General features: G+C 43.7%; 1 protein-coding gene and 2 long non-coding RNA genes across 5 annotated transcripts in view; all 3 read left to right on the top strand.

Annotated features, from left to right (window-relative positions):
• The first annotated feature begins 216 nt into the window (after nt 1–216).
• Nucleotides 217–16,039, top strand: LOC147658787 (uncharacterized). Of its 3 annotated transcripts, none has more exons than XR_015291483.1 (3): nt 217–424; nt 2,762–2,898; nt 15,421–16,039. It is a non-coding gene; the product is annotated as an uncharacterized LOC147658787 (long non-coding RNA). The 3 variants fall into 3 exon arrangements; XR_015291482.1 differs by having other exon boundaries at nt 2,762–2,920; nt 15,421–15,624; XR_015291479.1 differs by lacking the exon at nt 217–424 and adding an exon at nt 1,854–2,190 and having other exon boundaries at nt 2,762–2,920; nt 15,421–15,608.
• On the top strand, nt 5,494–6,770 carry LOC147658788 (uncharacterized). The gene is made up of 2 exons (XR_015291484.1): nt 5,494–5,794; nt 6,334–6,770. It is a non-coding gene; the product is annotated as an uncharacterized LOC147658788 (long non-coding RNA).
• An 87-nt stretch (nt 16,040–16,126) lies between the features above and the next one.
• Nucleotides 16,127–27,634, top strand: part of LOC100866131 (insulin-like peptide receptor) — a 13,391-nt gene continuing 1,883 nt past the window's right edge. The window contains exons 1-6 of the mRNA XM_031918327.2: nt 16,127–16,392; nt 17,467–17,884; nt 18,700–18,853; nt 19,246–19,423; nt 19,543–19,711; nt 20,155–27,634. The exon at nt 20,155–27,634 is cut by the window's right edge and continues 1,883 nt beyond it. Of these exons, the coding sequence (XP_031774187.2) occupies nt 16,127–16,392; nt 17,467–17,884; nt 18,700–18,853; nt 19,246–19,423; nt 19,543–19,711; nt 20,155–23,238 (4,269 nt within the window). The 3' untranslated portion in view covers nt 23,239–27,634. The remainder of the gene's footprint in view (nt 16,393–17,466; nt 17,885–18,699; nt 18,854–19,245; nt 19,424–19,542; nt 19,712–20,154) is intronic.

The raw sequence follows: 27,634 nt of genomic DNA, 5'->3' as shown, positions 1-27,634 counted from the left end.
ACATTTTATTGTCCAAATAACATATTTGCGAGTAAACGATTAAACGTCGAACGATAATGGCAGAAGACGGGCGATGGAAGGAAGGGCTATCGCATCGTAGAATACGGTACTGATGTTAGTTAAGGGCTTCGTACGAATGGTGGCGCACAAATCGGATTCCCGACAAGACACGAGGAGGATACTCGTATTTCCACGACGCTTCTACGTCCATGACCCGTGGCGAAGTCGGCACTCGTTCACGATCGGATCAGTACCAGCTGACTCGTTCGTCAGAATGTTGGTGTGTATTCTGTTATTGCGTTTTTAAGGGCTGCCTCGTATCAAGTGTTTTTTCGCCATCATTCTTGTGTCGGTTCGTGTGCGCGAAGGCGATACGAGAGGCGGTCAGAGTTTGAATTGTGGAGCACGCGAGCACAGCCGAAAGGTAAATACGCGCTATGCGCGGTGGAATGCAATGTGTACGTGCGCGACAGTGGTGAGAATCGTGGTGTTTTGAAAGGACACGTTTACCCACGTGGAACACGATGCCAGTTTTCGGCGTGACTTGGCAAACTCGTTCGCGAGACGAAAAATAAGCGAATGGTCGAGGAAGGGAGAGAAGAGTCTGTGGGAAACGAGAAACGAGAAACAAAAGAGGACACTTGAACCGACGTTGTATAGCGGAGACAGAAAGAGAGACAGAGTGAGAAAGAAAAGAAGGGAAACGGAAAACGATAGAACAAGATAGAAATAGCGAGGGAAAAGATAAAATAAAGACACGAAGAGAGAGGACTGACTTGACTGTTGTTCGATCGCGAAAACACGTGGGGAGCGACGCGGGAGTTCTACCCGTAGCGATGAACGTTCTATGGTCCGCTAAATGGGAGGACTCGTCGCGGGAGAATCCCTCGTATCGTATCTTGACGATCGATCGTTCCTCGGGCACGCGGCGAAGGTGCACGAGAAACGCTGGAAAACGGCATCCTGTCACACGAATATGCGCGAACGGTAAACGATGCTGCGCATACGAGCGTGTAGAGTTTCATACGGTGGCGGTAGGTGCGTGCTTCGTTTCTCTCGCAACTCGGGGGCTCTGTCGGTGACCGGAAAACAAACGACCGAGGTCGGGGCCGAAGTCCTCCATGCGAAATGCGCACGCTGGACACGCGTAACAACCGATGCAACAAACAAATGCTCTATACAGTATGGAGCTTCGTCCGTGTTATGTGTCTGACGCGACGCTTTTACCCTCTTGCGCTTGCCTTTGGCGCGTGACGTAATCCATTCAAGCGCTTACTACGCAATACGGGACGCGGGCAGCAGCAGCCGGTTCTCTCTCTTTCCCTCTCTCTCTCTCTCTCTCTCGCTCGCTCGCTTACTCTCACCAAACTATATCTCTTTCTTTGTCTCTAACCTAACCGTACGCTTCGTCCTCCCTTCTTTCTCCAACCCCCCTTCCACCCTGCCGAAAGCATCCCTTCTTTTTCTTATCATTCGATAATGGCGACGGGGAAGAAAACGGTCTCACAGCGTGCGTCGCAATTAATGTTTCTGACTGGTTTCTCCATTCGTTTCGTTCTTTTCTAAAAACTCCATATATGCGTTTTCTTGTCTTTTGTTCGTGGCACGTGTCTCTCGTTTTCGTTGTGTTTTTCTTCGTCTCTCGAGTTTAACCAACGATCCCGCATATATATATATATATTATATATATTCGCCATACGGAAAATTTAGTAATAATCAGAATTTCGGAACATGGAATTTCGCATTCGTGGCCACCCTTTCTCTATCCCCTCCCTTCCATCATTCCCCTACTGTGCTACGAGTTTTCCTAACGCTGCAAGTGAATTACGTGTTCTCGCACGATCGAACGTGTTGAGTCGCGTTTGTTGTGTCGCGCGTAGCATATACGCGCGTTGTCGAACGCGTCGCGCGTGAATACCGCGTAGTTTACGGTGTCGGGTTTAAAAAAGCAATCCGAGGTGCGCCAGTGACGATAACATGGTCGCCTTGTACGGTATCTGATATACTTGTCCGATTCGTGAAGTTTTGTTCTTAGTTGTCTTAATGAATTCACACTTCCGTTCTACGATTTAAATTAATCGTAACGAAGAAACGACTTTTCAAATTGATAAAAAAAAAAAAAAAAAAAAACCGATCGATACCCCGTTAATTATGATTTCTCTTCGTTCATAAACGTGATACTATCGCGAGGTGCGTATCAACAACCTGTTCGAAGGTGGGATAAAGTAAACAAGCGGCGCGTGGACCGTGTAGAGGCTGCTACGATGATGGCGTCTCATCGCTTTAACCTTCGAGGAATGGTTCTTTGTCTTTCCTTCCTTCCTTTACGTTTTACTTTATTTTGCCGGGTTCGCGATGCTAACTACGCATTAGAAGCAACTACGAATCATCGCGTCTGTCGAAGGAGTGCGCGCGCGCGCACGTGTACACGCACACGTACTCACGTTGTTTTATCCTAAACAAGTAATCCGTGGAGCGAAGTGTCGGAAGGAAAAGGACGGCATTTCGTGGTCTATCGAGTAAATGCTTGTCTCTCTTGTGAAATCTCGTACCGACGAAACCTTGAAAAAGTTCCGGCTAAGAAACGACGTAGAAAAAGAGAATTAGCGTGTGGTCGCGTGTTTTGTAATCGGTCGCGATACATCGTTCTAGCTTCTTTTCTACGTGTATTTATGTACACATATATCTTTACGCGTGTGTATGTGTAAAAAATTATTTCCCTTCATAGTTTACTTTATGTCTATTTTTGTTATTTACGCAGTGATTTCGGACTATCGGCATGCCGAGTAATGCGGGGCATACGGCAGTGGTGCTCCGGTAGTGATTGTGTTATCGACGTGTCATCATCATCGTCAACATCGAGGACGATCGACACGGATCCATTTCGCGGCCAGGAATGTACGTAATATTTATAAGACACGTAAGTATTCGCGCGTGAAAAGTTCGAGCACGTTCCTCAATCGGCGATCTGAACGGTTTCCACGATAATTGCGCGCAACAAGCAATCATGTCCCATACTCGCTCGAATTGCGTGTCGGTCAAAGTGTGTCGAAGAGAATGTTATTATGTTTCCTGATGTCTAGACGTTGATTTTTCCGATTAAAGGTGGTTCGACGATATCTTCGCGATTAAATATTTAGGTTAGAATAATTAATTTGCTTCGAAGATAATTATTCATTATATGTTGTTATTTCGAGTAAATAACCAAACTTTTTAAAGATGCTTTTAATTTAATTTTAATCTGTTAACAAATATTAATATTTACAGATATTACATTTGTCATGATATAAAAAGTTTTTTTTCTTAGGAATTGCTTTTTTTTTTTTTTTTTTTAATACGACGAAAATAAATTCGAAAAATAGAAAATTGATTAAGATCGATATGATATAGGAAAATACTTACAAATATGTATAAAATTTATTACGCACGATTATTATCAATATTTTAAAATATCTAAAAATTTTGATTCTGTTTTCTAATTTATTTGCAATTATTTTATTACTTCTTTCATTACCTTTCTTCTTTATTCGAAGCCTTGTTGTTTTAACGAGTACAGAATATATTTGAGGCGTGCATACATAAGAAAATGTTCTCAAGTCTAATTTTGCAACACTTGCTTCGCGCACGCGTTTATCATGTGTATCAATGTTTTGTCTTTTCTATTCTATGTCGACATATTTTTTGCATACGCAAAAGAAGTTTGCGCATATCCTCTACCGCATATGCATAAAAAATTCATTGTACGCTTTTCGCCGTGACATTCGATAAGTCGGAAGCAATTGAACGCAAATAAGAACGTGCTCGTGCAATTCGAGGAACGAAATCGATCGTTCGCGTTGAGTTTGATGTACGAACAGTGTTTCGTGCATCTCGTAAACTAATGCTATAAACAATTAATCGAACGACCGATTTTTACGATAAACGAATGTTGGTAAACAAGATTCAATTAATTAATCAATTATGCAACGCAATTATTACCAACGAGTATGCACATTGATAACGAAAATCGTTAAATTTGAAAAGAAAAGATATCGAACGTTAAATTTAATGTCGCACGATAAATTTTTGGTAGTCATTTAATTTGGTCGATTATAGAAATAGAAAAAAAAAAAATATCAATTCGCGTTAATCTTGTTAAGTTATTTATAGTATAGTTGTGTCGTGTACACACACGATGAAAAATCGAATGTCACGTGACCGTGCATCAAAGCTAAACGCGATTTAAGCGGATCGTAATTTGACGTTACGCAACGATATTCTGCGACTACGATTATCTTAGGAATTATTAGCCCGTTAACAGGGAGTGTGTTACCTCGTAAACAAAATTCTTATCGTGGATCGTTCTATCGAGCATCCTTGCCTAGCTGCCAGAATTTCGTTCGGATGCCGAGCAAATATGGCCGACCCACGTTACGTTTGTCACACGCGAGACTATAGATGGCTGTAGCGGGAAAGGAAAAAAAGCGCGAAAAATTTCGGCCATTGTAAGACAATACAGCATTGTAAAATGACGTACGATTACGACGCAATTCGAAGATAAAGAACGTGACTCGTGTGAGTGTTTAGAAAATTTGCCTAATAACGATTGCCAAAATATATATTTCCCGTGTATTTTCGATTGTAAACACAAATGTGGACTTGCGTCGTTACGTCCGATCGGCCCCATTATCTCAGCCTCCGGTAATCAGTCTTTGGTCTAAAAATAACGACGACGACGACGCGTCGCGACCGGTAAAAAAGAAATACAAACGAACTAATCGGAGAGTGTACCGGAACTCGATAACGATCGCGAGAGAACATCGCGTCGTTCGAGATCGTGGAACGGAAACGACGACGCGACGTTTAGTTTCAAGGGCTCCGTGTGTCTGTCACTGTTATGATGATCTCGTTAGTGCCGCAGTCTGGCGCGCTTGGTGGGGGCGCTATTTGGTCGGGCAATGCAAAACGAGATCTATCGATAAAAAAACGATCGATGTTTCGCGTAAAAATGTGGAACGAACGCCAAAGGCGGATTTTTAATAGTGCAACGGCGTTTACGTAACGCAAATCGATTCAAAAAATTTGGCGCAACGGTCGTTATTAAAAAAAAAAAAAAAAAAAAAAAAGAAACGAATACCTTGTTCCGTACGATAACATTATCGTGACCATGATGCAATTTTTTCGATTTTTATTATATGCACTGTCGATTCATTCTACGAACGAAAATTAATATTCTGTTGGAAAAATATTTTTCTAATACTTTTAATATAATACTTGTAATTCAAACTATTCTAGTTAGTGAATTTTCTAGTTATATCCGTGATATTTTTTTATTTTAGCAAATTATTAAATCCAATAAGACTCGTTGTGAATTTTATTTCGCGTAAAAATAATATTTGTTTAGCAGATAACTTGGATAATAATCATCGATTTATCAAATATTTTTCTACAAGTTGGATAATAATCATCGACTTATCAAATATTTTTCTATACGAGTGAATGAATAGCGTTTTCATAATTCTACGACTTTGCTCCCAGTCAATAGCATGCGTGGTATTCGTGTTATCAGGCGGCCAACAACTAGTAACAAACTAATCGAAAACGAAAGTGGCGTAGTGGAAATATCCATTCACTGTTCGCTATTCCATGTTCGTCCATTGGAAAAGTGGAAATTTCCTCGTGTGGGGATTGCAACTGTGTCCCGTCATCTAAGGTAACTTTAGCGTTGGAAAACGAAATTGTTACGTTCAAGGACGTAGGATGAAAGTGACGTTCAATTATCGTCGTGGTGCTCTTCTTACCACCACCCAGGCAGGTAATAACCAATTCGATTCGAATCGTTCTTAATTGTGACACGATACGCGTGTTTGTCCCGTAAAAATCATCAGAGTTAATGGGATCATTAGGGGAGCATATTGGTTTTCCAAGTTTTTTTGTACGCGTAAAATCGAATCGAATTGAAGAAAGGAGTAACTGCGTGTCGGAATCGATTGAGAGAACTGTCCGGAGTTTCGTGACAAATTGGTACATTGGTTGGAACGAAGGAATCAAGATCTTTCAAGAATTCAAAGAAACGTAGTAAAAAAAAAATTATATTTTTTTCAGATTTTCGATTCTTGTAACTAATTTTTAGAATATTTCTCTCTTCTTTTTTTTTTTTTTTAGTGCGTTGTTTTCTTTTTTATCACATCGAATTTATAATTTTATTCGAAACAATCAAAATAATATAATTTATTTATTCGTTTCTCTCGGAAAAATAAGAAATAATATTATATTATTTTCCTGGCTGTAATAAATTTGTAAAGTGAATGGGAGTCTAGGCGAAATTCTCATCTTTTTCCGTTTGAAAAATAGGTCATTTGTCTGAAAATTCAGAAACAAAGGACGTTTGCACCGTTTTCATTGGAGAAACGGAGTGTAAAACCAACGTACGACACGTTCTCTAGTCTGGCCGAGCATCGCAATGCGGAAAAACCGAGTAACGGTAAACACATTTTATTTCGAACTTCTCTCGGTCCTCGGCTGTTAAAGGAAAATCTACATTCCAATGGTTGAAAATAAACAAATGAACGAATTGTCCTTGATATCGTTACCTATTTCTTATGTTAAACAATTATATTACAACAACAATTTCTATTCATAATTTATATTATTTCAATATGACACAATAATCGTGGAAAATGCGTTTTCCCTCTATTTAATATTCCTCACTATTATTATTCTCCGAAGATATACGTATATTTCACATAAGAAAAATAATCCCTTTGTTTATTAAACAATTATTATTTACACTATTATTTTATAATTAATTGTCTCGTCTTACAATCATCAGATTCATTGTAATTTCCATTATCTCTTTGTTATATCCATCCTCGACACAAATATTTAAAAATATTTGAATGGAATGGAAGGAAGATTCGGTCGACCTCCCTGATCGTTCCGAAACCAGCCTCTACTCTTCATCGCCCGTAGATCCGAGTGAATCAACCCGTGCATCGTGGCTAAATAAAATCGACCGAAAAGGACACACGCGTCTCGAACACGTGGCCATATAAGACCGAAAGAGGGATCTATCGCCTCGTAAACAACATCTTGAACGTTTTCCAAGTGTTCGCCTGTCGGTGTTGCAACGTAGCGTAAGCTCTACTGGAGAAGAAAAGACTCGAGAGAAATGGTCTCTTGAACTCTTGACACGCGTAATTTCGTGCGACGTGTGGGCCCGTAGTAGCAGCAGCACCAGCTTTTAAAACGTGGCCATCTATTCTCACGAGTCATCTACATCACGCTTAATTCTCGCCGATTACATTCTCTCACACTGACGATCGAAAATAGATTCGCGTCGAAAATTGAAATTTCTCGTCTACGATCTCACGGCTGAATCGGCCACGCCCCTCGGTCCACGTCCAAAATAACGAAACGTCGATCATTCGTCGTTCGATCTCCTCTACGTGATATCTGATTGCCATTTTTTTTTCTTCCACGAGAACAAGGAGAAACGAACGACGCTGTCACAATGTGACCCTGTCGCGCGAGAAATTTCCATAAGTCATTAACCTCTGATACGAGAGTATTTAACCGACCTCCTATTATGCGGGGCTCGATAATCATTCGAATCGACGATCCGGTTATGTAGATGCATTATGCGCATATATATATATATATATATATATAGGAAATTAGATACTCTGGACCAATTGCCAGTCGAATTGAAAATGGCCGATTCGTGCAGATTCGTGTTTATTCAATCATTAGTTCCTAATAATTCAATTCGCGTGTATATTGTCCACCGGAGAAAAATTAAATTTTCACGTGTCGATAAATAAATTGTATAAAGTAGCCTCGAAATTGGAGGTAAATCGAATTTATCGCGATATTACACGCGTCTCTCGAGGCAGGTGGAGAGATGGGATTCGAGGCGGTGGAAGGTTTCGAGTTACCAATAGGATTAATCGACCAAGTAACCAGCTAAACTAATTCCACCCACGCGAATTCTAGGGGAATTCCAGAATTAATCGCCTCTCTGAATCAACAATTTCGTTGTAAATAGCCGCCGAGGAGAAGGCATCGATGGAATTAGCAAGTCGTCGCGCAAAGCAAATCTCGCATACTCTTGTCCCCATGGAGTCTTTCCCGTAGTATCGCCGTCTCTCGATGACACGCCTGTTGCTTCTCACTTTATGCTTCTCCGCCCGTGTCCCATCCCGAAGGAAAAATTCTTTAAATGGGAGAAACCCGTGGATTTTATTATCCCGCCTCTCTTCGCGTTTCACGCGAAAAGCGCTATTGTTCCCCAGGTATCGAAAGTTTCGGTTCAGTCGATAGAGGCGGTGAAAGTCGATCAACTCGTGGCAGGGAGAGACGCTAAGCGTTGCCAGAGCAAGCGTGGCAGTTTAATGGACTAATTTCGACGAAAGCATTTCTCCAATGGCGCGTCTTCTTTCTTGCATTCGACGAGAGAGAGAGAGAGAGAGAGAGAGCCACGAATGGATCCACTTTGACTTTCCACTTTCGTGGAACGAACTTTTGCGTGAATTATTTCTCGCCGTCTGAAAGTACGTACGATAATAAAAGGCTGAGCAACATCGTGCAAGGAACCATAATAATAATAATAATAATAATTTTTCACGAGCGGACGCGAAAATCGATCGTAAAACGTTGCGCGTTTCTTCCTCTTCTTCTTTCCTTGTAAATTTCCTTCTTTCTCTTTCTTTCTCTCTTTTTTTACGTATCGTTTATATCAGTTTACGTTGAAAGCACACGGACGTAAAAGCGACGCCTGAATCATTCTCCTAAGTCACGTCACACGCCCGTGATACGTTTCGAAGGGTGTATTAAACGGGATGGTGGGGCGGGTGGGGAGAGGGTAGTAAATGCGCGCCATTTTCGTGGATCGATCGTCGCGTGCCACGGAGACACCGAATATTGCCCGTTTTCTGCGTCGTTCCTCGTTAACCTTTGTCCATCGAGACGGGGAGCGAGACGGACGATGCGAAAGGATGTCCGTGACGGTGCAAGCAATTTTCGCCCGTTCCTTTTCCCTTATCGATTCCTGACCCACAATCCGCCAAATGAGATTTCTCTATCTTCGTCGTTGTTGCGCGCGGTGATCGTTGTTTACGCGCGCGAATATGAATCCGTGCTTCTAGAAATAATCCGGCATTATCTCCCGTCTTGCTTTCGCGCGCGTCTCTCGCTAAATAACCGGCCGTGTCCTCGTTTCGAGATAGAGGCACGAAGAGAAAAAGAATAAAATTCTTCCCTTGAGTAGAAAGTTGTAACGCCACGCGTTCCACGATGAAATCGAATCCGTACCGATCTTCCAGCGATTTATCTTTGTCTCGTCACTTTTTTTTCTTTTTTTTTTTTTCTTTTTAAGAGCAAGGAAAAGGAACCGATCGGTAAATGTAATTAACGTTACGCAAATTTGTTGGAGATAAATTTGCCTAATAATTTGTTGTTTTAGAAAGACGCATTGCGCGCCACGCATCGTGACGTTAACAAGCTTCTCTTGATTCATCCTTTAAGGTAACATTTCTACCACACGTAATTTCACACGGTCGTGCAATAGTAAAACGGCGCGTATATCAAACGGGCGACAGCCTGTAATTATGATTAAACTAATTATATCGTTACGAGGCGTATATTTCATTCCATGGTCACCTGTTCGTCGCGTGGTTGCACCGTGGTTGCATTTTTCCTTTTTCTCTCTTTCTTTTTTCTTTCCTCTTTTTTTTTTTTTTTTTTGCGAGTGCTAATTAACATCCCCTCATCGAACTATAATCCAGCGTGGAACATTGTTTCCAATTTCACCGGTGGATTTTAATTGCGTCGATATTGCGCTCGTTCCCGATGATACCTGCCAAATTAATTGCTTAATCAATCCGTACCTTGTTCGTTTAATTAATTACAGAATATTTCGCGTTTAATACGCTCGGAATCGCAATTTACCGAGTCGAATAATTATTGTTGCTTTGGCCATCATTATCGTTACAACGTTATCGAAACGAAATGTCTGATTTTCGAATCCGCCCACTCGTTTCAAACGTTTTTAATAACGTTTATCATTGGATCGGAATTTCGAAGCGATCCATTCCACAACGTTTTCTCGCCACCTTTCTTTCTTGACAAAATTGTTGGAAAATTATCCTCTCCAAAAAAATTTCCATCGATCGAATAACAATAATCGTGGTGTGCGTTTTGGAACACGAGGTTCGGAACATTGTCAAGCTGGAAAGTTTCGGCGCGAGGTTACAACGTCATGTCCAACTAATTATGGTCCGGTTAACATAACGCTTCGCTCAGTGAGTCAGCTGTTGACGTTCTTTCAAACGGTATTCGCTCTAGCCCTCTGTCTCGCTTCCAACTTCCTGTGACTTCTCCTTACACCTTCGCGCTCTAGACAATGGAAAGTGTCATCGACTCGCGCATAAATCGTAAAAATCAAGGCCTTGGTAAACATTTATGTAGGCGATCTTGGCCAGGAAACGTGGCACAATCAGTGGAACAAGATGATCCCTCCGTACCGAAGGAAAGTAATATCCTCTTTTTCTTTTTTTTTTTTTTTTTTTGCGCACCAAGTTTCTCGTCGTCTTCTTCTTCGAATCATTTCTTCTCCTTTTTTTTTTTTTTTTTTTACTTTTTCGTTTTCTCCTCCATATATGTATATGTATATATATATATGAAGATATCTTGTGCAAATATTTTTTTTTCTCTTACTCTTTGCTCTTTGCTGTCGTCGTTGCGTCAATAAAGGAGACCGGAAATGGGTTACGTGAGAAAATAATATCGTGGTAAGGTTGAACATTTCTGTCTGCTACGAGACACGTTGATTTCGAAAGCACTTTTTCCTTCTTCCTTTCCTTCTTTTCTTTCGGTTTGATCTTTGATAAGAAGGTTCGCGGTAAAAGAGGGTTTATCTTGACTTTATGTAAGGTTCGTGGGACGAATTATCTCGGGGTGAATTTACCTCATAGTATTCCTTCTCTCTCTCTCTCTCGTTTTATTTGAACGAGTAGATTATGAAAGGAACAAATTTGTACGCATTATCAAAGTTGAAATACGCATTTTTTGCAAGAGACACTGCAACGGTGGATTATTTTTAACTCCGTTCATCTTTTATTATTATTATTATTATTCTAACTTTAAAACGTATTCCCTCCTAGTAACCCGATTGCTCGTATCACGAGGTTACGTTGGAACGAGCAAATTATTTGCAACCAGCAAATTATTCGAGATATCCGCATCGAAGATTTCTTGCAACTCGAATCGATGTAGCATGAATCCAATCCTCCGCTTCGAATCCAATGAATTGTTCGTATCACGATAGAACGAACAAATTTAAAATTCCTTGGATAGAGAATACGTAGGAATGGCTATTGACGCGCGTGAAGGTCGTAAAAGGCAGAGGTCTCCACGAGCGGCGGCGGTGTCGAAATCTGTATTAGGTTGTAAGACGTTGCACGACATCTACATTCCCCCGCGTCACGGGCGGAGAGATCGTAAAAAAAGGATGACGTTAGACCGTTGAAATTTCATGGACGCGTGACGAGTGTTCGAAAGTTGCATATTCATACGGTACGGATAGAGGGCTTTAAGTGTTGCGAGAAGACGTCGATGCGCGTCCCTCGACGAAAATACACGCGCGCGCACCACCCGCTTACACGCGCACGTCCATCACACAATGACGAAATAACGTTTCCGTGCAACTACGTTCGGCCCTGGGCCGCCGCGGCTCTGGCTGGCATACTTTTCGTGCTAGGAGCCACAGCCTATACGCGCTGCTGCATGCCAACGCGCTTGCCCCGATGCGTTAATTAACTTTGCAACGTATCGTGAAATCCGTCGACGAGTGTCGATCCTTTTTTTCTTTTCTTTTCTTTTCTTTTCTTTTTTTTTTTCGTGCGCCAGATTCTCCTCCTCCTCCTTCTTCACTTATTTCGTTTCCTTTTCCTAATTATTCCTCCTCGAATTAACCTCCGTTTGTTTTGCGCGTCAATTTGCCAATTCGTTGGACGAAGGAATATTATTAACGGCCTCGCTTCGAATTTGCGATTACTATCCCAGCCAATCTAATTATTTAAAACGTAAAATCTGTTTTCTTTTTTTTTTTTTTTAACATCAACTCTACCTTATCGACCATTTCCCATGAAAGAGTGTCGTGTTACGTGGTTTATCGATTTTCCAATGATAATATATTTGACGTTGATTTTTTCTCTCTCTCTTTTTTTCCGTACGAACACCGATGTTCTCCGGCATTCTTCGAATTGTAGGATGTTTGTAAAAAAAAAAAAAAAAAAAAAAAGTTATAAATACACGTTAAATACGTATACAACGACTATTTATCTTACGGTCATTAATAATTCAAACCGACTTAAACCTGTTTACTTGGGAACGGTTTGCCGGTGTGTTGTCGATATCGGATTGATCGGAAGTATTTAACGTTGTTTTTCGAGCGTTGTTTCCACGAGGCGTCGATTCCAAATTGCTGAAAATAATATTCGAAGGTCATTTGCGAATAGAGCTTGGAACAATGTCCCTGGTGTTACGCAACGCTCTATGCAACCGCCGAAACATCGTTACTCGTGTTTCTACATTCGACTCTCAAATCTGAAGGGATGATCGAACCGATTCTCTCTTCGTTCTTTTCTCTGTTTCATCACCACGAAATTGGTGGACGATAAGAAACGGAGAGGGGGACGATCCGTTATCAGCTCGTTATCGGTGCTGCGTCAACTTATGAATGGGCGGGATCGTACGTATATACGATTTCGGCTCGTTTCGTGGCCGAGCTTTTCGAGAGCGAAGAATTAATTAGCCAGGCGTTTAATAAAAGAGGCATCGACCCTTTGTTATCTCGTTTCCTTCCCATCTCGCCTGGTTTTCAACAGGATTATCTCGGGAAGAAAATCAAATATGTTGGGCCTTGGTTGCTTTTTTCGTCGCTGATTTTTTTCTTTCTTCCGGATTTAATCTATCCGTCTCCTCTTCGATTTATCCTCGATTAATCGTCGCGTGGATATCCGTTTTTAAGAGAAATTCAGGACATTTGAGGAAAATTTTTCATTCGAGGAAGGTTAAATACGTGAAATACGATAATGAAATTATTCCGGAATAAAAAGTAAAATCGATCGATATATAGGTATATATATATACGTATATAGTCGGTCGCGTATGGAAATACATAAACCCGCGTTTATCGTAATTTGTTTCGCAACGGAGATCGGCCAATTTTCCCCAATTAATCGTCTTCATTCATTGAAATTCTCGAATGGGACGATTTATTGGCCGGGAGAATAAAGTGTGTAAATTAAGTTCCACGCGGAATTGATTCGATAATAAACTATATTTCGCGATTTTAATTTCGTGAAATCAAAAAACAGAAAAATACGCGTCATTGCGTTACGATTTTCGAGTTCTATTTGATTCATATATATATATATATATAGATAAGAAACGATGTTATTCGAGATTAATTTCACAGATTGGTTTCCAAATAAATGCGCCGAGGTTCCGTTCTTTTTTATCTTCCTCCTCAATGAAGTTTCAAACACTTATCTTTATCCTCATTCTTTAGATTATGAATGAACCAAAAAAAAAAAACGCTTCTCCTCTATTCTCTCAAATCGACCAAGTCAATTAACAACTCGACATTTCTTATTTCTTCTATGTTCATAGAGATGAACGGACCCTCATTTAACGGTATAAATTTAATCAATCAGCGGCTCGCCAACAGTTTTTACTATCCCTTGGCATCATCTTCTCCTGCAAGCAGGCCGAAATGATCAATTTTTCAATTCGAAGAGAGGGGGAGAAGAGAGAGAAAAGAAATATCAACGCAAAGAATCGTCAATTTTCGCCTCTCCCTGTAAAGGCACAAGGCGAGGTATAAATTCGAATTTTTGGATGGATGGAGGTCCTCGATTTTGCCGCAAAAAAAAAAAAAAAAAGACACGTTCCAAGCTCGCCACGGTGGTGCAACGTAATTACACGTGTCACGTAAATATACATAAACGAAGGATACGGCAAACTGTACGTACGATGCCTTCCCTTCGATATCTTGCGTACACGTGTGGCAAGAACTGCCATTTTATCGAACCACGTGTTCCAGCTGTTTTTAAACGAAACTCCGCGAGGGGAAAAATGCGTTTCGTCGCTTTGACCTTTTTTCTTTCTTTTTTTTTCGTCGAGATTCCGAAAATTCGAAAAAATTTTCTCGCGAAACTATGATAACTCGCATAATTTCTCTCTCTCTCTCTCTCCTTCCGTTTTTATTTTTATTATATTCGAACCAGAAATTTCTACAACAACGCATTTATTGCTGTCTCAAGATCCACCTACGCGCAACGATGCACGAGCAACTCCGTGGTTGCAGTTTTAAAGAGCTGTCCCGCTGGTAGATAAAATGCCGGTCATGATTTATGCCGGCAACTTTAAGAACGTTGACCAATATGTCTGCCGCGGATGTGCACGCCGTTGGGATGAGATCGTGGGAATGATCGATTCCTTTCCTCCTTGTTTATCGTGGGTGGTGGAGATTCGCTTTCAAAAATCGCTTTCACCGTTTCTCTATCGATTCGAACATTTCGAGATTCGTCAAACGAAATGGAGTCGTATCTTCTTGACACGCATGAGCGCATCACGAACATGCGACTTTACTCCTTTCTCTCTTTCTTTCTCCTGTTTATCAACGACACGTCCAGATGTTCGACACGTACGTTACGCAATTTCTGCATCGCCCCAGCAAAGAATGCCTTGTCATTATCGAATGCCATCGTTAGCCACGCTCGTTAATTCTTTCTTAATTTCGGCGTTACTTGGATGGAAGGTATTCAATTTGAAGTTTGTAACGACTTTGAAATTTAATCGCTTCGATGTTTTATTCGCCGGATTATCATCGTCTTCTTGCGAGAAAGCGCACAAATTTCGCGATTTTCCAACTTCGTCTCTTCTTTCCACTTTGAGCAATCGAGCGCGATCACCTTTCTCTCCGACTCGGATTCTCTTCCACTCGTCTCGAAAAAGAGGCTCTCTATGATTCGTGATTAATTACAAAAAGTCGCGTGTGTGCCCCGCTCTCAATTTACTCGGAGGGGACGCGTGATTGCCAACGTTGCAATTTCCCCTCCGTAGCAAGAAAAAAAAAAAAAAAAAAGAGAGAGATCGATACTCGTGTCCTTTCTCGGTCTTATTTTATTGCAATTCCTCGGTGTATCCCTCGCGGTTATTCGCGACAACACACGGTGGCTATAAATAGATTCGAACGGCTCGTTTAAGGGTTAAGTGGTCAATTAGTCACACGCCTTCGATGACGACTACCGCACGACAATCCGTTAAAAAGAACGTTCGAATAATCACCCCGGGGATTATTCGCCACGTATGTGTAATATGTGTGTGTGTGTGTGTGTGTATATATATATATATTCTTCGTTCGATTGATTGCAGGCGTTCCACTGGCGGAGCTATGAGGGGCGGGAAATTCTTCATCTTCAACAAGAAACTGCTCTGAGCGTCGTTCTTTCGTCGTTCTAGAAAAAGCTGCGAAGAAGAGGAAGAGGAGACAAAAAGGAAAAAAGAAAAAAAGAAGAAGAACCTCCCCCCTCCCTCCCCAAGAAAAAGAGAACTCAAATCTCAAAAATATCCCCCAAAAATTATCCCCTCAGCAGGATAATTCGTTTAATCTAAAATTCAAAAGGATCTTCCCGTAAGGGAAGATCGATCGAAGCGAACGAGATTCATCAAACCGACTTGGAGAGAGAGAGAGAGGAAGGGTGACGAAGGGTGAATTTCGAATTTCGCAGAGATCTATAATATTCCCCTTTCCTTTCCTTTCCTTTTTTTCTTTTCTTTCCGGCGAAATAATTCGGATACGTATTCATGTCCTGCGGCGGCTGAGAGATCTGTTGGTTTGAATCGAATACCGGCAGAGAATCGTGTTCGAGTCGAGTCGAATGATCGATCCTGCTCGGTTCGAGGCAGGGTGAGGTGGATTGGAGAGGGTTGTGGATCGCGCGACGTGACGCGATCTCGATCGCGGAGGTGGAGGGGGAGGGCGAAGGGAAAGGCGACAGGAGGAGGAGGGGGAGGAGGAGGAGGAGGAGGAGGAGGGGTAGTTTTGGGAAGAAGGTTTGACGAGAATCGTGGCGAGAGGATGGTGGAGGCGAGGTGGTGGTGGTGGCGGTGGTGGCGGTCGCCGGTGATGTTGTTGGTGCTGCTCTGCTGCGCCGCCGTGTCGCTGGCCGCTCGCCAATTTGACGCGACTCGGAGATCCGGTCTCCACGATGATTACGACGACGAGATTAGGAGGAGGGGATACGAGGATTACGGCATCGAGGAGGAGGCCCGCAAAAGGGATACCCAAGATCCGTTCTACGAGCGAATCGGCTCCTACAGACGCAACAGGGCGATAGATTCCAGGTACTCGAGGAGGAGGAGGAGAAGCGTTGTAGAGCGTTTTTCGCCTCCGCCCTTTTCCCTTCACCCCACATTTGGCGGGTGAATACGAGCGAAAGCGTTCGAGTAGACAATTTTCCCTCCTAGGATTCCCTTCGTTTTTTACGGAAAGAGATGCACGAACGATCGGAGGGGCGGCCAAATTTTTTTTAAGAGCGAGCAAAGGACACTTTCAAATTTTCCCTCCTGGGATTCTTCGTTTTCACGTTTTATGGAGGGAAATGTACGAATGGGCGGCCAAATTTTTTTTAAAAGCGAACGAAAGACGTCTAAATTTTCTCTTCTACAATTCTTTGTTTTTACGTTCACGGAAAAAGATGCACGAACAATGAAGCGAACGAAGGACGACCAAGTATAAATTTTCCCTCCTGAAATTTTTTGTTTTTAAATTCACGGAAAAAAATACACGACGGATGGGCGGCCAAATTTTTTTAAAAGCGAGGGATGTCCAAGTAGAAATTTTCCCTCCCGGGATTCTTCGTTTTCACGTTTTATGAAGGGCGGCCAAATATTTCTTAAAAGCGAACGAAGGAGCCGTTGGATAATCGTTTTCGGGTGAACGAACGAGCGAAAGTGTCCAAATAGAAATTTTCCTTCCTAGGATTCTTTGTTTTCACGTTTATGGAGGGAAATGTTCGAATAGGTTGCCAAATATTTTCTAAAAGCGAAGAAAGGGCCCATTGGACAATTCCAGGTAAAGGGACGAAAACGCGAAAATATAGAAATTTTCCCTTCTACCTTTTTTTCGTTTCTTTTCGCGTCACGAACGATCGGATCAAATTTAATAGTATATTATTCTACACTTTATAAGATTATACTTAAAGAGCTTAGGAATCTACTGATTCGGGGCGATATTTAAAAAAAAAATCAAACATAAATATTGTCGTTCGAATTGCTGCATCAATCCAAGTGGTGCCGGAGAGTCACCACTGGAGTTGGAGGGTTAACAAGCGAACGAAGGATCCTGGAGGGAAAAAATAAAATCCGTTCCTTCCGTTCTTCCTCCTCCTCCTCCTCTAATTCGCGGAATGATCGCAGGTCGACGGAAGCGAATACGAAATTGGCGGAGGAAGCGGGGCAACAATCGAGGCTGGCCAAGTCGAAGTCGAGCGACGTGGGCCGCGACAAGGGGCGGAGATACAAGAATGTGACGATCGGGGACGGGATCTGTCAGAGTATCGACATACGGAACAGCGCGTCCGCATTCGGTATCATGAAGGACTGCCGGGTGATCGAGGGCTTCCTCCAGATCGTCCTTATCGAGAACAACTCGGAGAGGGACTTTCAACCGATCAGCTTCCCGCTGCTCAGAGAGATCACCGGTTACCTACTTCTGTATCGCGTGAACGGATTGAAAACACTGAGCAACCTGTTCCCCAATCTCGAGGTGATCAGGGGCAACATTTTGCTCACCGATTACGCGTTCATGGTGTACGAGATGCAGAATCTTCAAGAGGTGAGATTTATTATTATTATTATTACTACTTTCATCGTCGTCATTGTTGATCTTTCGCCTCGATCGAGCCTCGATTACCGCGAGAAAGTATACAAACGGATACGGAATGAAAAGCTCCGCTCTGCGAAACAAATATTGTCCACGTGGGAAGAGAGATAGAGAGAGGAGAGAGAGAAAAAAGGACGACTGGCCTGGAAAAAACGAGCACCGATTCGCGTGTTATTTTTCAAAATAAATCAATATATGAACCGTTGGCAAATATTTTTCCATCGGAATATCTTTTTTTTCTTCCCCCCTCCCTCCCCCCTTTTTTCTGCGGTTCGTTTTTTGCCTTCCGATCAATTGATATTTCACCCTCGATTGAAAGGGTAAATAATTAAAAAAAAAAAAAAAAAAAAGGAGAGAAAAAAAATCACGATTGGGCGGGTGGATCGTTGATGATATCGTTTTAAAATTGTATCCATCCGTCTCGCGTATCGACAGCCGAGGGGAGGGACGCGGTGGTGGAGGGGAAGGCAATGTCTCTCCGGGTTATTATTATTATTATTATTATTATTATTATTATTATATTATTCGATCAGAGAAGAACATCGAACGAAACGTTTCCCACGAGGAAGAGAGGAGGAAATTCCGTTCAATTCGCTCTCTAGACGTCGTATTCGTCGGGTTTGACCCCGCGGGTCAAGTGACGTTAATTAGTCAATCGAATTAACCGGTCGTTCGACCTCCGCCGAGTTAACTTTATCGAGGCTAAATCGATCATTCCTCGATTCCTTTCTCTCTTTCTTTCTTTCTTTCTTTCTTTCTTTCTCCAGATCGGGCTGAAGAAACTTACCGAGATCTCGAGGGGCAGCGTTCGGATCGAGAAGAATCCCGCTCTCTGCTACACAACCACCCTTAACTGGGACCTCATCGTCTCCGCGGGGGAGAACGTGATCAAGGACAACGGAGAGGAGGCCTCTTGCCCCGGTATATATATATATATATCGTTTCTTTCCTCCCCTTCTTTTCCCTTCTCTCGAATCGAAATGCATTTCTTCGAAATGCGGAAGGAGTCGACGATGAATAACGCTCGTCGATGATGAATTGTCACGATGTCGAATCGATGCTTTTCCTTTTCTCTCTCTCTTTCTTCTCCCTTCCTTTTTTTCGCAAAGGATGGAGCGCGTACTTAAACCGCGCCAAGTGCAGCAATTGAAGCCAGGGCCGGGCATTTAAGCGCGCTTAATAGTGTCTGTCGGCATCGTGGTGACGAGTGGTGCTCGTCGATTCTTTCGACGTTGCCCTCGCACGCGAGAGATACATTCCATGAACGAGATTACTTACTTACCGCCCATTAATCGAGTCTTCCCCTCGCGCAGGATGTTCCCACTGTCCTGCCGGTTATTGTTGGACTTCCCAGTATTGTCAGAGGATGGAAAAACCGAGATGTCACGAGCAGTGTCTGGGCGAGTGTCACGGCCCGACCGAGAGCAAGTGTTACGTTTGCAAGCATTACCGCCACGAAGGGAAATGCGTGGAAACCTGCCCCGCCCATCTGTGAGTAAATTTGACTCTCTATCCCCCCCTCCCCTTCTTCCTTCGAAAGAAAAGGAAAGGAAAGGAAAGGAAAGGAAAGGAGGAAGAGTTGTCTCTCATCTGGCCGGATTTCTTCACAGATATTCCTATCTCTCGAGGCGATGCGTCACGAAAGACGAATGCGTGAAGATGAATCGTCTGAGGAGGGTGTACTACGTTCTGGAGGATGGCCTGGCATGGAGACCGTTCAATGGATCGTGCGTGACTCATTGCCCCGATGGATACGAGGACGCCCTCGACGAAAACAACGTACGTCTCACGAAAAATTCTCCTTCTCTGATATTTTCAAGCTTTGCTAATTCGAATCGATCGGAAACATTCCGTTCTTTCTTTTTCGATTCAACGCTCCGGCGTTAAAACGTTGAATCGCCAATATTATAGAACGGCAGGATCTACTGCTCCGTTCTACTCGAGGAGATCGAGGGTAATTGGCAATCGCCAAACATGGCGTAGTGTAGAAATACTAACCGGATATCGCGTTATCCTCCAACACGCTCGATTCGAAATATGAATATTCGTGTATGTATATAACACTCGATGTGTACGCGCACATTTTACGAGATACTTTTTTTCCCATCCGGTTGAAAAACTCGGTGAAATACCGGTTCTTGGACGGAAAAAAGGCGAATGTAACGACGACAAATTTTCCTATCTATCTTTTTTCGTCTCTCTCTCTCATCTCTGTTTTGCAGATGACCACGTGTCGCGCTTGCATGAACAGTTGCCGGAAGGTCGGGCACGGTGCCCTGATCCGTCACATCTCCGACGCGCAGAGTTTCCGCGGTATCACGGTGGTGAAGGGGGCGCTCGAGTTCCAGATACGGAACGGGAACCCGAACATAATGAACGAGCTGAGCGAGGCGTTCGGCCGGATCGAGGAGATAACCGAGTACGTGAAGATCACCCACTCGTTCCCGATCACCTCGCTGAGCTTCTTCAAGAGGTTGAGGGTGATCAAGGGGGAGCAGCTGGACATAAACAACGCGAGCCTGTCCGTGCTCGACAACCCGAATCTGTCGAGCCTGTTCCCGCCCGAGCAGGAGATCAGGATCGAGAACGGCCGCCTCTTCTTCCACTACAACCCGAAACTCTGCCTCTCGAAGATCGTGCAGTTCAGCAAGATGGTGAACATCTCCAACTTCACCGACCTCGAGATACAACCGCAGTCGAACGGGGAGAAGGTGGCGTGCAACATAGTGAACATAAACATAACCGTGAACAATCTCGGCCCCGATTACGCGGATCTGACGTGGGACAGTTACAAGGCGCCCGAGGGGCAACAGTTGCTCAGCTATCTGTTGAACTACATCGAGACCGAGAACGAGAACATCACGTACGAGATGAACGCGTGCGGAGGGAACAACACGTGGCAGATACTCGACGTGGACATACCCGAGTGGACGTCCCCCGTTTCCAAGCACATCGCCAATCTGAAACCTTACACGATGTACGCGGTCTACGTGAAAACGTTCAACTCGAGGACCACGAATTTCTTCGTGAACCCGAACGAGGTCGGCCAGTCGAGGATCATCTTCTTCAGAACGAAGAGCACCATCCCCTCCCCCCCGATGAACGTGATCTCCACCCCGTTGAGCGACACCGAGATCCTGGTCAAGTGGGAGAGCCCGTTGTTCCCGAACGGGCCGATAGGCTACTACATGCTATCCGCCACCATGATCCGCGAGGACGAGAGCTTGATCTCGTCCAGGGATTACTGCAACGACACGTTGGAGAACGACCTCGACTCGGAGGAGGCTGCCCCCGTTACGGTGCCCGAGGTTACGGTGAAGACGCCTTCGAGGGGCGCGGCGTGTTGCTCCAAGAGCCCTGGCCGGAGCGTGGTCACCTCGAAGAAATTCGAGATATTCTGCCACGAGAACACCACGATCAGCTACATATCGCCCGGTTGGAAGGATTATTGCGTGTACAACAACTACAACGCGGTGGACAACCGGTTCTACGAGTTGGCCAACAACCTGTCCACCCCTCGGCCCGAGGACAACGCGTCGAGATCGAGCAACGTGGTCGTGGTGGACAAGGACGCGGTGACGTACAACGTGAGCGGGCGAAACAACTCGTTCGTGATCAACGATCTGCGCCACTACTCCCGCTACATAGTCACCATAGCCGCGTGCGGCGTCAAGGTGGACGAGTCGAACATGTGCTCGTCGATCCAGTACACGCACGCCAGGACGAGGAAGCGCGGCCGCGCCGACGACGTGAGCAACGTGAGGGTCAGGGTGACCAACAACACCATCGTCGAGGTGTTCTGGGACCTGGTCAAGGATCCCAACGCCCTCACCGTCTCCTACACCATCGAGTACACGAATCTGGACGTGAAGGACGCGAAGAAGAGCACCGAGTGCATCCCCCGGACGAGCCAACCTCGAACGGATACCGTGGCAACAACCACGACAACCACGAGCTATTTGATCAAGAATCTGAGCCCTGGAAAGTACAGCCTTCGAATGAGGTCGACGTCGTTGGCCGGGGACGGCCGTTTCTCCGAGGTCGTGTACTTCTCCATAGATCTGACCGACACCGCGCCGGTCACGTTGGCCGCGTTGCTCGTGCTCTGCGTCCTCGCCATGATATCGGTCGTGTTGTTCGTGGTGTGGAGACACCACAGGAAGAGGAAGAATCAGGAGAGGCTGATCGCTAGCGTTAATCCCGATTACATAGAGACGAAATACGTGATCGACGAGTGGGAGGTGCCCAGGGAGAGCGTCGAGATCTCGAACGAGCTCGGGCTGGGCAATTTCGGCATGGTGTACAGAGGTGTTTACGACAAGAGTATACCGGTCGCGATCAAGACGATCTCGAAGACGGCCAGCCAGAGGGAGAAGAACGAGTTCCTGAACGAGGCGTCGGTGATGAAGAACTTCTCCACGTTTCACATAATCAAATTGATCGGGGTCGTCTCGATCGAGAATCCGCCGTTCGTGATCATGGAGCTGATGGAGAACGGGGATCTGAAGACGTATCTTCGGCGGATACGGGACACCCGCCTCGTCCCGGACACGTGCAGGATCATGAGGATGGCGGCCGAGATAGCGGACGGGATGGCCTATTTGGAGTCGAAGAAATACGTGCACCGGGACCTCGCGGCCCGGAATTGCATGGTTTCCAGGGATCTGGTGTGCAAGATAGGCGACTTCGGGATGGCGAGGGACGTGTACGAGACGGATTACTACAAGATCGGGAGGAAAGGGCTTCTCCCGATCAGGTGGATGGCGCCCGAGAACCTGTCGGACGGCGTGTTCACGTCCGACTCGGACGTTTGGTCGTTCGGCGTCGTACTCTACGAGATACTGACCCTGGCCGAGATCCCGTACCAGGGTTTCTCGAACGAGGAGGTGCTCAGCCACGTGTTGCACAAAGGGACGTTGAACGTGCCCCGCGATTGCCCCGAGAACATTCAAAAGATCATGGAGAAGTGTTTCAAGTGGCGGCCCAGCGATCGGCCCACCTTCATGGAGATCGTGTCCGAGCTCGAGCCGTTCCTCGGCCAAGATTTCTACGAGAAATCGTTCTACCACTCGATGGAGGGCGTGGAGAGCCGCAACTCGGGCCTGAAGAAGCCCTACCACCACGCCGCCCCTATCAGATTCCACTGGGGCAACGAAACGGCCAGGTGGGTCAAGGAGTTCGAGGACAACGTGACGCTGTTGGACCAGACCAAGGCCGGGACAAGCAGGGCGCGCATCTTCAAAAACGGTTTCCAACACTTTGGTAACGTAACCGCCAACATGGAGGACGTGCCTCTCGATCGATGAGCTCGTAAAACTCAGTCGGCCTATATATATGTATATATATGTATGAATACATACGTACCTACATACGTACATACATACATATATATAACGAATTTCGCGCGCGTGTGTTCCTTCGGCGGACAAGAAGCGCTCTCCCCCCTCCCCCCTCCCTCCTTCCCCCCACGATAAGTCGGATAAGTCGTTCGGATACGACGTACAAAGGATGATGATGATACTCAGGGCGGGATGAATCGAAACGAAACGAAACGAGAGGGCGTTTCGATGGACGGGGAGAAGAGACAGGCAAGGATGTTTTTTTTTTCTCTCTTTACTTTTTTTCTCGTTTTTATTTTTCTTTCTTTTGTTCACCTCCTCCTCCTCCTCCTCCCTCTTTGTTTTTTCTTGCCAACGCGAAGACAGAAGCAACGAAAGGGCAACGAGACTCTTGGTGTGCCGAGTTGATCTTCGATTAGGATCTTGGATGACGATGGAAACGAAGGAAGGGTCTTTCTTTTCCGCGCATGCGCGCTAGCTTCCTCTGTTATAGACAGAACGGAAGCTAAGCGCGCGATAAGTGTCTAAAGCCGATATGGAAGACTATCGTGTCGAACGCGATATTTTTCTTTTCTTCTCCTCTCTCCTAGAAAACGTAACCAGAACAACAACTCCTTCTTTCAACTCCTCCTCGATCGTGCGACACTTTTGTTCATTCCTTAAAGAAAAGAAAAAGATTCGTTTCGTTTTTTTTTTTTTTTTTTTTCTCCGTTTGCGAGTATTTTTCGTTTTTTCTCTTCCTCTTTCGCCCCCTCCTTCTCCTTCTCTTCTCTTTTCTTTTCTCTCTAGATTAGTTAATAATTCTAGAATAGGATCGTAGAAGAATAGGATTAGTTCGTGAATCTAGATTAGATAATGTTTCTAGGGGCACGCGTTTTCGTTGTACTCGTAGCCTTGTACCGCGCAAAGAACTGACCAATATTACGTTATACGTATTAGACGCTAGACGGAGAGAAATTGCATCGGAGCATACGACGAATTCTTTTTCCTTATTTCGATACGCGAACGTCGTACGTTTACGATTACATTGAACTTTGTCGTTTCGAGAGAGAGAGAGAGAGAGAGAGATTCGACCCGACAGAGCTCGATCTTGGAACGAGAAACGGAAATATCGAGTAATAACGATGAATTCGTGTATGTATGCATGCATGCGCGAATATGTGTGTGCGTGTGTGCACGAGTTTCCGCGCGAGAAAGCGGAAGAAGAGGGGCACGCGTCGCGTCGTTACTTCCTTCGTCGAGGAATTCCCGATTTCGGAAAAAAAAAAAAAAAAAAGTTGCAAGCTCGTCGGAACGTATTTTTGCTCCATTTGTCAAGTCGAACTGTCGACGTGTCTGTCGCCGCATTAACGCATACATATCTACGGACGCTCTATCAAAAGGGAAGGAAAAAAGAAGGGAAGGAAGAAGACGTAGCAATACCGAGAGAATAAGAGAATCCTCCTCCCTTTTCCCGCAATACGTTTCAAGGATTTCGAATTTTTCTGCTCCTTCGGTTCGTTTTTTTTTCCTTTTTTTTTAATTTAACCGAACGAACGAATATCGTATTATTTTTTCCCTGAAGCGAAGAAAGTGGAAAAAATAAGATGGGAAAAATAAATTGGCCTTCGCGGGGGAAAAATCGCGGTGCAGCAATAATATCCGTCGATTCTATTATTTCACCAAACTTTTCACCAAATGGAAATATAACGGAAGCGTAATCCGAATCCTATTCTTCCTCTTCCCGTTGGCAAGGATATCCTTGGTTGAACGGCGAGTTTCTTTCTTCCATCTTTATTAGATTATTAGATCCCGTTACCCGTCAACCGTTTTGTCGAAAACGTTGTTTATATTATATTACATCGCCTCGGCGAGAGAAAGAAATTTATCGTTTTGGACGCGAGATAATCTCGAACGACGATGTCGTTAACTTTTTTTCCTCTCCCCCCACCTACGATTCGAACGAACGTTAATTGGACGGCGAAAAATAGAGAACGCGACGCGTGTAATTTCTCGCTTTTCTTTCTCCATAAAGGGAGAGAGAAGAAAAACGAGAAGGAGAAGAGGAACGAGAGATTCGAACGAGAGAACACATACATCTTATCTTTACTCGGATTACCGCGTAAATATTCGATGTAAAACGGTAAACGAAAGAAACATTCCGTTCAACCGAACGTAAAAATCCCCTTCCTCGCTCGATCCTTCCTTCCTTCCTTCTCCCCAACTTTTTCTAAATCCTCTCCCCTCCCTCCACTAAACACTTCCAATTCATCCTGTAATTCCAACGTGTTCCATCAAGAAGAACGATCGAAAGAGGGAACAGAGAGAGGGGGAAAAGAGAAAGAGAGAGAGAGAGAGAGAGAGAGAGAGGCAGCTGCACCGCGATGCACCCCATTTCGTTCACGAATCGATTCCAGACTGTGTTCATACGACGGAGACGAGTAGTACGGTGGTCGACAGAGAAAGAGCGAGGGCCAGGGAAGAGAGAGTGGGGAGAGGGGAGGGGTGACTTAGACGATCGTCGAGCGCTCGAGGAGAATCCATAGACGCGTATATATACTACTCTATACGTAAATACGTACATATACATTACAGAGTTCCTTGTTCCGCGTATACGCGCGTATATATCTCGCACACAACTTTGTTGTTGTGCGTGGCCTTCAAACGTTGTACATAATAATATTTTATTCGCGAGGGAGGATGACGGATGAGGAGGGGGCACGCGCGTATACGTCGTTCTAGATTTAAAGAAGGAGAAGAAAGAAAAAGAAGAAGAAGAAAAAAAAGAAATCTGCAATAAGCATGCCAACAATCTTCTCGCAATAAGCACGGAAAAGCACATTATAACAAAGTATACAAAAAATATACGAGATTAGTTAAACGTGTAAGTAGCGGCGGCGCGTGTAAAAGAGAAAAAGATGAAAATTTAAGGAAAAGAAATATATCTCTATTTTATTGTAACATATATATATATATACATATATTTATATATGTATGTATGCACGATCGCTCGTCAATATCCGGACACTTCGATAAGTTTTATACGACGTGCGAATTAAGAACGTGGCAGAAGTAACTGGAAGATTTTCTTTCTTTCTTTTTTTTTTTTTTCTCTCCTCTGTCTTCATAAAGTTAACAGACCGTGAGAATTTTAATCGTCCATCGAATAATAGCCCGATAATTTATTACGAAAAGAATTCTTTTTCTCCCTTTCCGTCGATCAAAAGTTAAATAAAAGTTTTCGACTAATAATCCACACGAAACGTCGAGTTTTAAAATTCGCGAATCTTATCATTATGTATCGGGGCTATTAATGGTGGTCGGGAATATACGGAAAGCCGGTATATAAGATCGATTGTCCAAATCCATTTATTCTCAATTTTATAATTGAATCACTTCCTGCCTCGAGCGATCAAGTGTCTGGATACTTTTGAACGGTGGTGTGTATGCACGATATATACATACACGTATACACATAGGTACGCATTCGAATAAGTATTTTTTCGGTGGCTCTATATTTATATTTCGATCGATCGAACACACACACACACACACACACATACACGTGTATATATATGCACACACTGTTAGAAGGGGCAGAGACGAGAAAGGTGTCTCGTGGCACCACGAATACATTGGCGCAGGTACAGACGGAAGTTCAAAGAAGACTTATCGACCACCGTTGCGAAGAGTCTTGGATTCTGCCTGGACTCTTTCCGCTTATCGAAAGACAACTATGTGTTCGATTTCTTATTCTCGGGAATTCGAGTTTATTTCGAGAGAACTTTGTGATACAGAGGATACGAGGATGTTTCGTTTCTTTCTTCCTTTTTTTCTTTTTCCTTTTTTTTTTTTTTTGTAATATACACTATATATATATAGTTTTCGATAAAAATGCGAGGGAGGAATTTAACAGAGGTTATGTTATGTCGAAAGATGAACGTTTGGTTGTAAAAAGGAAAAAAAGTCGTTTGCTTTTTTTTTTTTTTTTTTTTTTTCATGGATGATCATTCTTCGCGAATCCAACATTTTTCTCGAGGGTCGTAATGTAAGTAATGAAAGGATATATACGCATCGAGTGTATGAATACGCTTCGTATTTGTAGTTAGTTTAAGAAGAAGAAGAAGAAAAAAATTGTGGAAATCGTTCGAAACGAAACATCTTGTACTACGGTATGCTACTGTATCATCGAAATCTTTTATTTAAGTCAAAAACCGACTATCCACAGAAAGTTGAAACGGTATATACGTATATATACCTACATACATATATATAGAATATTTTATTATCGAAATAGTGTTTCTATTTTATGAGATATTTGTATATATATTTAACTTATTCGTATTTAATTCGTGAGCGTGGCTCGCGAGATCCCTTATTCTCT

This window comes from Apis florea, unplaced genomic scaffold, assembly GCF_048593485.1.
Source record: "Apis florea isolate Af1SG1 unplaced genomic scaffold, ASM4859348v1 contig_1615_pilon, whole genome shotgun sequence".
NCBI lineage: Eukaryota > Metazoa > Arthropoda > Insecta > Hymenoptera > Apidae > Apis > Apis florea.
The sequence above is the reverse complement of the archived record's forward strand: the minus strand, read 5'-3'. Positions and strand labels throughout refer to the sequence as shown.